This window comes from Pseudoliparis swirei, chromosome 3 (assembly GCF_029220125.1).
Source record: "Pseudoliparis swirei isolate HS2019 ecotype Mariana Trench chromosome 3, NWPU_hadal_v1, whole genome shotgun sequence".
NCBI lineage: Eukaryota > Metazoa > Chordata > Actinopteri > Perciformes > Liparidae > Pseudoliparis > Pseudoliparis swirei.
The window spans coordinates 18,409,833-18,422,341 of NC_079390.1; the positions used below are offsets into that span (position 1 = coordinate 18,409,833).

The 12,509-nt window shown below is 46.9% G+C and overlaps 1 protein-coding gene across 1 annotated transcript; it reads right to left on the minus strand.

Annotated features, from left to right (window-relative positions):
* Positions 1-7,266: 7,266 nt before the first annotated feature.
* On the minus strand, positions 7,267-8,563 carry LOC130190607 (uncharacterized). The gene is made up of 2 exons (XM_056410117.1): positions 8,259-8,563; positions 7,267-7,758 (listed from the first exon to the last, which is right to left on the minus strand). The coding sequence occupies exons 1-2, from the start codon at positions 8,370-8,372 to the stop codon at positions 7,267-7,269; spliced, it is 606 nt and encodes a 201-aa protein (XP_056266092.1). The 5' UTR covers positions 8,373-8,563.
* Positions 8,564-12,509: the final 3,946 nt, after the last annotated feature.

Consider the following 12,509-nt stretch of genomic DNA (forward strand, 5'->3'; position numbering starts at 1 on the left):
AGGACATCTTTCTCAATGGCCATCAACATGAAGGCTTCCAGTTTGCTGGAAGACAGGCTGCTCCTCAGTCTGCTTTTTATGTACTTCAGTGTTGAGAATGATCGCTCACAGGCCACCTGGGTTACTGACAGTTTCAGCAAGAACTTGTATGCAAGTCCAAGCAGGGGATATGCATCTGTGAGCATGTTGAATCTCTGCAGAATTTGGTAGCAGCACAGTGGGCACTCTTTGAAGAAGGCACAGCTTTTGGTGATGATCTCCATGTCCTCTTCCTTTCCTCCATCGGGTCCCTCTTCCACTGTCCTGGTCACATATTCTTCTAGTGGTGATGTTTTCAGCTTGTCCCACTGGCTTGCTAAGCTTTTCAGCTCCGACTGCAGGTTGTCAACCGTTGCCATGCTCTCAAATCTAACCAGGCATTTGCTGAGGTCTTCAAGAGTAGATTCAGGGAGAGGGCTAGTTCGGATGAGATGGAATTTTTTGGGATCCAGACAGGACAAGTCTGCATAAAGATTGCCATGGGTCAGGAATCTTCTGTGGATGGCCTCAATAGCTGTGTCAACAATCTGGTTGTGGACGGTGACCTCGTAGACTCTGTCAGCATCCTCCCTTGGCTCATCCTGAGCCATTTCTCCTGGCATGGCTTTCTTTTTCTTGATTCTTTTCTGTGGCAGTGCAGCCTCCACTTCCAGGTCTGTCTCCTCATCCTGCTCCTCAATTTTGTCAGTGGCCCACTTCACAAAGCTGTCAGCAGCATCCTTGACAGCGTGGAAATCCCTCGTTATCTGTTTGAGGGCCTCTTGTGTGGACATGACCATTCTGTGGGCAGAGAGGATGTCCATCCCTTCCGTCTGCAGGTACTTCGACAGGGGAGATGTCTGCTCAAATATCCTCAGGAATATTTGAGCCGTCAGGATGGTCTCATACCTGAGTAGGCCCTCCTTGTACCCTCTGGCTTTGGTGCGTATGTTGCTTTTCGCAGTCTTCTGCTCCTGTATGGCTGTGAGAGTGAACAGCACATCAACGTACAGACTGTCTTGAGGCTTTCCAAATGATCCATACACTTTCTTGAGGGCCTCGTGCTTGGCCCACCAGCGTGTCGCTCCTATTGGAGCAATGCGCCTGTGCCTCTTGTCCTGGCTCTCCTTCTCCCACAGGTTCATTCTCTGGTACGACTCCCTTAGGAACACTGCTGTGTCATTGAGGAGACCAAAGAGTGATCCACTCTCAATGACGATTTGAGTAGTGTCTGCCAGCACCAGATTCAGGACGTGTGCATAGCACCATACATGGACATGTGTGGGAGACTGTGTTGCCAACAGTGCTGAGAAGCCCTTGTACTGCCCCTGCATGTTGGATGCTCCATCTGTGGCATTTCCGATGCACATGCTTGCATCAAGTTTTAAGTGCTGAAGGACCTCTGTTAGTAGCTGGACAAAGGCCTGTCCAGTGGATGCACTGCACTGGACCACAGCAACGAGCCTCTCGTGGACTACATCAGTCACGTACCTCAAAACCACTGAGCACTGGTCTTGCGTTGATACGTCCTGCGTTGTATCCAGCTGGACGGAAAACATTCCAGCTTTCTGGATGTCAGCGGAGATGTTTTCTTGTATCAGGTTCCGGATTGCATCAATCACTGAGTTGATGGTAGTTTTAGATAGCAGAGTGATGAGGGAACCTCTGCCTCTTGATCCTCCTGTTGATGTGTGCAATTTTTTGCTCTTCTCCACCACATTGCTGAGATGCTCTTTCAAGCACACATCATATTTCCCCAGTAAAATGATCATTTCTAAAAAATTGCCATGATCAATGCTCTCATCACACAGGGTATATGCAGCCTCATTATCCACCTGCCTGTAGCTTAGGCCTCTCTTCCCTATAACTTTGACAACTTCAACTACCCGTTCCAAAACCTGACGCCTTTTCTTGACTTCTTGATCCCTGTGTGCTGTCATCTGTTGCCCCCCTAGCAGTTGCTCAATGTCTGCTTTTGAGCAATTTAGAAAATAAGCTTCTGCACAATTTCTGTGTGCAGAGCTTTTTTTGTGCTCTTCGATTCTCTGGTGGACATGGCGCCAGTCGGACATTCCACTTGTGAAAATGCTATGGTCAGTTGGCTTGCTGAAGGCCAGACATACAAAACAAAACAAACTGTGACGTCCCTCACTGTATGTCAGCCACTTCCTGCAACTTCCATCTCTGGTGAACACCTTCCTCACAACAGGGCTTTTAGCCTCTTGTTTGGGATGGTAGTTTAAAAAAGCCTGCCTCAATGAAGGGTCAGGACGGGCAAAGTAATCTACACCCTGTTCTTCCTCATTGTTTTTATCCTCCACTGCTCCGCCTCTAGCCTCCACTCCAACTGCAGCTTGACTTGCCTGGACATAGAGTCAAGGAGAGATGATTACAAGTAGGCCTAACTTTAACTTAACAAGGTCCAAAACAATAAGAAAGCTATTAAAACTATAAGTATCTGCTCCTACTTTGTACTACTGTATTTGACATAGTGGCTGTCTGTATACATTGGCTCTTTGTAGGCTATACATGTTCTATTCTCTTTGTATGTTTGTTAGTTTTGCAATAATAATAATAATGCAGCTTTTTTGTTCTTGTTGCCATACTGTAGGTCACTGAATGACATCACTGGAGTCATCATGCATCACACATCGACATCTTTATAAGCCCTCTAAGATGATTATTTGTTGAATTGGATCCCCATTAACTTATTTGCCATCTTGGTGACAGCTATTCTTCCTGAGTTCCGCACATTAAAACAAACAACATTCAACATATATGAAAATGTGACACCCAACAACAGTGTGTGCACACTATGGGTATTTTTAAGCTGCCAGCGTCCGTTTACTATAATCCTATGGAGTAGACCGTGCTGAGCCTTTTTCTCCACCATCGGAGCGTTTTTCTGCAGCTCAGAGCGTCTTTTCCAGTTGAAAAAGTTAAACTTCTCAGAGAAAACGCCCTACGCCACGTCAAGCACTTTTTTGACAGCTGACCAATCACAAGCAAGACCTGTCCGGCTGAAAAGCTAAAAGGTAGCTAGCGTAGCAAGTAGGTTGGCTAGCTTGTGTGGTTGGCTAGCTAGCTAATTATATTGTCATCAAGTGCATTACGACAAACACATCAACTGATTATTGATATGTGCATGAATTCAAACATGTTGACAGTGTTGTTGTCTTGGGTAGTTAGCTTATTCACCTGTTTAACGTTTTGTACTATCGCGAAAATGTTGTAGTAACATTGTTATGACAACAAAAGACGCCTCGGCTGCTTTTGTAACAAATGTTGCCAGCGTCTTTTCTACCTGAAAAGCGCTCCGGCGGAGTTTTCATTTAAAAACGCCAAGTGTGCACGCCTAAGCTAGCTGTGTAGTAACGTCAGCCAGCTGTAGCTATAGTCTGTAGCTATATTTTCCTTACCGGATCAACTAAAGTTAGAGGCTGACTCGGCCCTGCTTCCTCTGTATCTGTACCCTGCTGCTCCTGCTCCTCTCTGCCAGCCTCCTCTTCAACCTGTTGCTGCTGTGGTAACGTTAACATTAAACTTGTGGGAGCAGCAGCAGCAAACATGTCCCTAATGTTGACACATTTGGCAGCATCTGCCTCGAGTCTCTTTCTTTTTCTCTATAATTTTTTCCCAGCCTCCTTCCGTTTTTGTGTGCTTTTTTCCCCCTCCATCTCTCAAGTATCCAGGCTCAGCAGCACCGAAAGTCAGACAGAGGTCTCGTGCGTAAACCCCCCCCCCCCAACCTCTCTCTCTGTTGATTGGGCCAGCCCTGTGTCTGTATAGAAAATGGACCAATGGGCCGCTGTCCCCGATTTATGGGCCATTCGATGGTAGCTTTCGGCCGGGCCGCGATATTTTCGGGCCGGCCGGTCCAAAAAAAAAAAAAAAAAGTTTTTTTGTTTTTTGTTTTTTTTGGACCGGCCGTCCGGCCGGCTCGGCCCAAAACTACCGCGGCCCAGCGGGCATTTGCCCGGTATGCCAGATGGCCTATCCAGCCCTGCAGCGGGGTGTGCGGAAGCACAGCTGCGGAGTAGGTGAAGCGGGGGTGTGGCTCGAGGAACGGTGCCGGAGTGGCAAAGTGGCCTCAGCTGCACCCAATCAGGTGCATTCTCTGTCCTCTATATATGCCGAGCTAGCGATCAAGCAGAGGACGGAGACCTGGCAGTGGAGCAGCAGTGTACGCAGAGCCGAAAGTTAAATAAAAAGTAATTATTCTAGTCAAACCGCCTGTGCGAGTCTACTTTGCGCCCACTGACACCCACAGTCCTGTTACAGATGAGCATCCACAGTTTGTATTTGGTAAAATACCAGCAGATTGTGCCTCTGCTTCCCACTCTCCCGCTCCTCCCTACTGCTCCTTTATGGGGCCAGATACACACACACACACACACACACACACACACCGATTAGCTTCAGCTGCTGGCTGATTGCAGCCAGCAGCAGGCCAATTAGACACCGTTCCCTGAACCACACCCCCGCTCCACCCACTCTGCAGCCGAGCATAAACACACCCTGCTGCCACAGGGACTAATGACGCATCTTTATCCTCAATACAACAAACAGTGAGTGTACGAATGAACTTGTGCAGGAGCAGCAACAGTTCGCCTCCTTGTCATCGTTCTTCCTCCATTGTACCGACCCAACAGTCTTGAAACCTCGGCTAAAATCAAGTGAAGATTGTGCATAAACTATAATCAGTACAAGAGAATAAGGATGTTGCAGAGGAAACGTGTTGGCAAACTAAATCCTAGCACACATCACGGCGATTAGTTATTTAGTCTCCACAAGGGATTTAGCATGGAAACATGTTCCCTGCAGAAACTTACCATCCACTGGGTGCCTGGAGGTGTTATGTGATGTGGCCCTGGAGGGGAACTTGGGTTGTTTGCGATTCTTGGTGCTGCAAAACGAATAAAAAAAGCATTGAACACCACATGACTCCCAAGTTCAGCTTAATATAACTACTATGTTGACCAACAGTACTTGGGTAGCTAAACAACTGCTGTTGTTATGCTGCCTAATGTTAAACGTTTAATCTAGGGCTGCAACTAACTATTATTTTGATAATCGATTAATCGGTTGATTATTTTATCGATTAATCGGATTAAAAAACTTTAATTTTCAACCATTTATTCAAAACGGGGTCCGTACGGTCATGGAAAACCTGGAAAAGTCATGGAATTTTTAAATGGCTATTAGCAGGCCTAGAAAAGTAATTGAAAAAAATTAAATCCCAAAATATTTGGAAAAGTAATGCAAATTTGTTTTATTCAAATGTTAATTTACACGGTATATATACGGTATGCTTTGGAATTCTCATTGTTATTTTAAATACTACATCTTCTCACTTTGTCACGTATAGACAGAGTTTTCACATAATGTTTAATCATGGAAATTTGGTTTAAAGTCATGGAAAGATCCTGGAGACCCACTGGTCAGCATGTGGATGAACCTGTTCACTGGTCACCATGGTGATGAAACATCACAAACAGACTGACAGCTTTCCTCTCCTGAGCAGTGGTCCCCATGTGGCCCCCTGAACAATATCAGAGACGCGTTCCGATTTATTATTTTTTTCACCTGGCCCGCTGCCGTTGAGATTGCAGTGAGACGTGGAAAAAATGAGAAGTGGTGCTCTTCGCAATAAAACATCTTTGTTGAGACGTGTCGAGTCTCGGCCAATCAGCGTTCAGATGTCGACAGCGTTTGGGAAGTTAGGTTAGCTTGAATGTTAGTCCGCTACATCTGCTGCTGTCACGCTGCACGGTGTAGCGATACTAACAAAGTACCCGTACGTTAAAAACGATGTGATATAGCATATGTTTAGTATCGATACTTCATTAAAAGAGCGCCCGATCAGAGCTCACGCGCTGCTCCGCTCCGTTAAATGTTGTCTGCACGCGCAGCGCTCACAGCGAGTAGCGTCGTGGCTTATCTCCGTTGCCTTTCTCCGTGGAAAAATATTTTCCGCTATCTGCCACGGAATAAATAACCACGTTTTCTACGTTATACTCTTGTGGAAATGCCACACACGTCGTGACATGTAGCGCCCTGGTGTCTGGGTTCATAACGTCACCCGTAAGCGCACACAGCTCAGTGAATGTCTCCGACTACGTGAATGACTTCTGCATCCAGCGCCACGTGAGCAGCAGCTGCCAATTAGATTCATCAACAGAGGAGCAGCTCAGCGCTGATTGGCTCTCACAACGCAGCGTTCTGTCCTCTCCCTCCGCTCTGGTTTCCCCTGCGCCGCTGTGCGCTCAACTCAACTTTGTTTATACTCCGTGGCTGTGTCTACTACCGCGCACTTGAGCACTTCGAGCACTGACTTTCAGTGCTCGAAGCGCGCCACACTGACAAAACCAGCAAAATGCAGTGCACTGAAAGTACCCGGATGGTGCACTGCAAACGGGCCAAAAATGTAGTGTAAAACGATGGACACTACTCGCACTAAGCGGCCGCCATCTTGGCGACGTAGCGGAAGAGGAGGAGCCCTTTCGCCAGCTTTTCATTTTATTTCTAAAACAATGGCGGACAGCACAAGCGGTAGACCACGAAGCTACAGACCGTAAATGTAAGTATCAGCGGTAGTTACACATTGTACTGGTATTACAATGTACTACTAACATGCCATTCTCAGATTAGTGATCATACCTAGGTAGCATTAGATGCCATTGGATCTCCATGGCAGTTATGATAAGCTAGCTGGGTAATCCACCACCCGGCCAGTCCGACGAAGGTGCACTTTTATCGGACACTTTCCGCTTGACGAGCCGGGGCAGGTGGCTCCAGGCGCTTGCTCCAGCGGCAAGTCCGACGACAGATAGCTATGTCAGTCATCGGACAGTGTTAAACAACGGCTGTTCTGTTAACCAATCGAAATAGAAACTTTAATAATGGATTAACAATGGATATGCTCAGTTTAATAACGGGTTAGACACCGCGAACGTTTACCAACACGCCGCCCGATAATTAATACCGTTACGATCGCTATCTAAGCTTGTCCTTCTTGAAATAATTGTAGCTTTCAATCATCGTTGTGTTGTTTTTTTAATGTCGTGTATGTATTAATTTAAATGTAATCGTGGTCTGGGACAGAGCACTGAATGGCTATCCTATTTCTGTTTCCTGCCCCAGAGACGTTTCCTGGAGGTGCTGGTGCTGGTCCTCTGCTGCCCTCCCGACATCTGCATCTGGCTCCAATGACCTCTGGCACAAACCTCACATCCACCTCCAGGGCCTTTAAGAAGATGGACCGCCATCGCGTCTTAAGTATCCCGAAGGACCTCTCCACAACACACCTCGCCTTTGACAGGCAGCGGTTGTAGCTTGGAGGTGGACAGGCTGCCTGAAGGAGGTCATGAGGCAGATGGGTTGGGACAGGCAGGGGGAGCCACCATCCCCAAGGATACAGTATCCTGGTGGAGGGGATGACTGCTCATAGAAGATGGGGCTGTTATTCAGGACCCTGGCATCATGCACTGAGCCCGGGGCCTGTCGAGGCCCTGGCCACCACCCGATAGGAGGTGGCGCTGGCAAGCCAAAAATAAAAACTAGACAGGAGATCTCGGGGCCCCAACCGTGGTCAGTCAGTGCCCAGCACAGCCATGAGGGCGTTGAATGACTCTCGGTGAGCCTGAAGTCCACCCTCATGTCACTGTGGCCATCACAACACAACGCCAGCAGTGGCATTGCAACATTGATACGGCAGCGCCGCCTGGGACTGGGTGGCTGCTGTAGAGTGTGGGGAGGGGAGGGAAGATTATATGAATATGTAAGTCATTTTATCAATAAAATGTTGTCATTGAGGTTTTGTAGTCTTTTATTGCGTTTTCTGATTTATATTAGAAGTGATGCATGTTTGTAACAATAATTAATATGCCTGTGTGTTCAATTGCTAATTGATTCCTGTATCAGGGTAAACTTCACTACAACAGAGATGTGTATAAAAGTACAGTCAGTCAAAGTAGGCCTATTACTGTGTGAATTCACCCAGATGATGCCTATCATTTCAGTGGATAATTCTTAAAACTAATTGGAATCTAGGGACAAGCATGTACAGATTTGTCATGTTTTATTTCCATATGGTGTGTATGTGGATTGCAAAGAAGAAGGCTACTTCTGACAAAGATAATTGAGAATTTAGCATACCTAGCGAGGAGAATTTAATTGCAACTACTACATGAAGCTATGCTGTGAAGGTAAGGCAAAATCACAATTAAATTTACATATACCATCTCGACTTCAGCCAGAAGGCGGAGGCTCCTGCCGCGATTGTGGAGGTATCGCAGTTTCCACATGGGGTGGAGAAAGGTAAACAAGGGACAACAAGAGGGCAAGAAGTGCATTCATTTTGTCACTTTAAGGGTTACGGGATCGCAAGAAGATTTGCATACGTCACTCCCGGCTTAATTTCGCGGGTGCCGTGAACAGATTTGCGTCCGTCACTTCCGCCAAGTGGTTAACGGTTAAGTGTTCCATTTGAGACAGCACTTCATCAGCGACGCAGTACACTGCAATGCAGTGCACTGAATTGCAGTGCACTGCATTGCAGTGGACTTCGTTAAGTCTTGTGTAGACACAGCCATTGACTTATTGAGCGCCGTAATAATCGCGCGGCACAACGAATCGACAATGAAATTCGTTGCCAACTATTTTAATTATCGATTCGTTGTTGCAGCCCTAGTTTAAACAGAAACTAACAGTTCTTAAGCTGCTCAGCCACATCTACGCAGGCAGCGGCAGATTTACAAGTACCTTCGTCATTTCAGTGTTGATTGTAAAAATGTTTTATTATTGGAAGAACTATATAAACATGTATATGAGCCGTGAACTTGTGATGTTTGAACAAATGCTTGTTAACTTGTGTTTGGTCTTTCTGCTAACTCTAATTCCCTGACCTGTCCGTCCGTTTAAGAAGGAGTGCACTTTAAAATGTCTCCGTGGGTGTTTGTTCCTGCTGCATTTACTGTTTGTCGGGTCCAAAGAAGTGAGCAGTACTTGTTTCTCCTATTGTTCAGACCCGCAATTGCCGCCTGGTTAACCCGCTGAACTCGCCTTGTAACACGGCTCCCTGGTGACACTCCACAATGTTGAGGTTTGTTTGGGGGACAAAGCCAGTGTTGTCGTCAGTTTTGTTGCATCATCGTTTTATTTTCTAAATGTTGAAAATTACAACTGCAATCTTAAGAGACAAGTACATGTCTTTATTGTCTGACGATTTGAACACCCATACATTTTTTTTGGAGAACACTCATTTTCATTTCAACATAACCCCCCCCATGACAACTACACCGCTCCCCACACTTCACCTTCAGTTAGTCAAAGCTACAATTGGCAGTGACCTGTGACCAGATCTAAATTGTTCACATGTAATACAAAAATGACTTCAAATTGAATGGCTGAGCTTTTTCAACACTGAAACCACTTTGTGTCAAGTCATCTGAAATCTAAATGCGGCCTCCTCTTCAAAGTTGTCATAAGAACCTCTATGTATTCTCTAGGTGCACACCCTTGTGTCAACCTCTGCAAATTTTGGTTACGGCAGTATATCCTCCACTGGGAAGAAAGGATCCCAAAGGCATCCTCCACAACCAGCCGTGCTCGGGAGAGACGGTAATTAAAGATCCGGCGCTCCCTGGTAAGATTTCGGCCGGAGAATGGCCTCATGAGGTTTTTCCTCAGTAGAAAGGCCTCATCAGCAACAAAGACGTGTGGCTGAGGTCCTCGGTGAACGGCTTGAGGTAGTGAGAGGTCAGGAGGCAGTTGGAGGATGCCAGATTTTAGGGCTTGTGTTGGAGTTGGACAGCGACACACCACCTGGACGACACTCACTGGAAGAAAGACAGCGGTAGACTTCTACGTTACATCTATAAGCGTTTTATTCAGAAATCAGGATACAAGTAGACATCATGCATGGACCCCCCTCCTCAGCTGGGACCAGTGGCCCCAGCGCTGGAGAGAAGACGACGGTTCGGAGTGTTCGGCCATTTTAAGTAGCCGAAAGGACCAGTTCTGATTGGTCAGGAGATAAGGGGGTGGGGTTTTCTCATTGGCCTTTGTTCCTCTGCTTCCGCCGTTGTCGCTCCTTCATTGGTTCTAGTGGCCAGCCAATGAGAGCATATGTTGTGAAAGTGTGAGAAAGGAAGATGGAATTCACATGTAGCTTCCTTGACTGAGCTGGGGAGTTTTCTAAGATAGTCTTATCTCTTCCTAGGTGGGATGCGCTGTGGCGAGAAGGTCGTTCCCAGGATATTTACAAAGGGCCAGTGTAGGTGTGTGTGTGTGTGTGTGTGTGTGAGTGAGAGAGGGCTGTGGTTGAATCCGGATATTAATTGTCAAAGCTGGACCTTTCCTTATCTTATCTGCGCTCAGTCGTTGTCTCTGTGGTTCTCCTCATGTGAGCATGAGTGTTGCTTTGTTCTATTCAAATCTAGGGTGAGCGTTGGTGCATAAAGTTATTTTGTGTGTCACTGTTATCTCCTTTGATCAGTTCAGGCGCCGGAATGCCCTGCTGATGTTTCTAACTCTCGTCCAGTGTTTTTCCACTTTACACATAACATTTATGCACAATACACTACTAGGCTATGCTAAGCTATAATATATATTCTTTACACTTGACCAAAAGCAGAGTTGGCCAGACTCCCTCCATCGCTGGTTCTGCCGTAGCCCAACATCAATTAGCCGGAAACAATATTGAGCATCAACTACTGCCAGGAGAACCATGGAGAAGGTTCCCTTGTAGTTAAAAAACTGTGATCCGGAATTGGCGGGGGCTTTCAGCACCACATGCTTTCCATCCAATGCTGCAATGTTGCAACAGCGTTAGTGTATTGTGTGTTATTTAGTTGCATGTTTTTTTTTCCTCGTTGTTCGTTTTGTGAGTAACACGTTTTTGTAGACAAGACTTGCGGCTAGTTGATGTGCAGGAGTTGTTAGTACTGCAAGCAGGAAGTGTACAAGTTGCGTGGCAGTTCGTGGACCAGGATCATTACCTCCCATTGTGGCCTATAGGTGTGACTGTACATTAGTTTGGTAGTTTGACGCACATAGTATAATCGGACGAAGACGACACGGGGGTCTCACAAAGGCCACGCTAGAAATCTAATATAAAATCCTAAATTAGTGCGTGAACGGTTCTATTTACAAGATTAAAGTTACATAACGTAAGCTTGGCGGACGTCGGCGAACGTCGCAGTTACAAGATCATTAGACCACATAAATCGGTTGAGTTGCCCACTAAGGGGACCCTCTGATCCGCTTGGATACGAAAAGTACAGCGTGTTTTTGTTTTATGTTTGTCCGGTTTTAAATCCACCATTTTGAGTTAGCTGAGAAGAAGGGACATTTGGTGTTACGATCTCAGACACTTAGGAAGTAGGACCCAATTGCACGACCCGGGAGACAGAGATAAAGTATTTGTAAGTACTTTATTTTTCGGTTCTGCAGTGAACAAAATGAAAGCGCTCACGTAGTGAGGGATCAAAAACTTTTCAAGAGCCCAACATAACCCGACCTGATCATGGCAAAAGACCAGACGAACTGACAAGGAACACTGGGAGACAGGGGAATTTAAGCACATGGTAACAAGACACAGGTGGGACCAATCAGGGCGGGCTGACACTGATGAGCATAGGAGACAGGTGTGATGACAGGTGAAAACAATCAGGAAGCCTGGAATGAGAGAAAGCGAACATAAATGACCTGAACCTCTCTAGCATATCTGTCGGTGCACAACAGTACCCCTCTAGGGCCAACTCCTGATGGCCCAGGCTGATTGTAAAAGTCGTGGATAAGAGTCTTGTCTACGATAAATGAAGCAGCTATCCAGCTTCTAGCCTCAGGACCGTAACCCTTCCAGTCTACCAGGAATTGCTTGCCCTCCCCTATTACGGACCTCCAGTAGCTTACGGACCTTGTAAACGTCACCCCTTCAAAGAACTGGGGCGGTGGAGGGGCTTGAGGCGGGAACAAGTGTGCTCTCACACACCGCTTGATTCTACTAACGTGAAACGTTGGGTGCACTCTCAAGGTCCTGGGGAGTTGCAAGCGTGCCGGCCGGGTTGATGACTCTGGACACTGGAAACGGACCCACAAATCTCGGAGCCAGTTTCTTTGAGGCGACATGGAGTGGTAAGTCTTTGGTAGAGAGCCAAACCTTTTGGCCTGGACTGTAGGAGGGAGCGACCCTGCGATGAACGTCCGCAACAGCCTTCATCCGAGCTGAACTGGAGAAGAGACTGGCGAGCACCAGCCCAAACTCTGCGACAACGCCTGATCATGGCATGTGCCGATGGAAACATCACCTCTTCCTCGTTGTTAGGGAAAAGTGGAGGCTGGAAACCATTGACACAATGGAATGGAGAGAGACCTGTGGCCGCCGTCGGAAGGGTATTGTGGGCAACCTCGACCCATGTGAGGTGGTCACCCAGGTGGTCTGGTTCCGGGAGACGAGACAACGTAGCGTAGTCTCTAGTTCTTGGTTC

Coding starts and splice junctions, on each gene's coding strand:
- LOC130190607 (XM_056410117.1), bottom strand. CDS start 8,372: ATGCACTTCTTGCCCTCTTGTTGTCCCTTGTTTACCTTTCTCCACCCC. Junction 7,759..8,258: donor TTCTGGCTGAAGTCGAGATG/GTATATGTAAAT, acceptor CACACTCTACAG/CAGCCACCCAGTCCCAGGCG.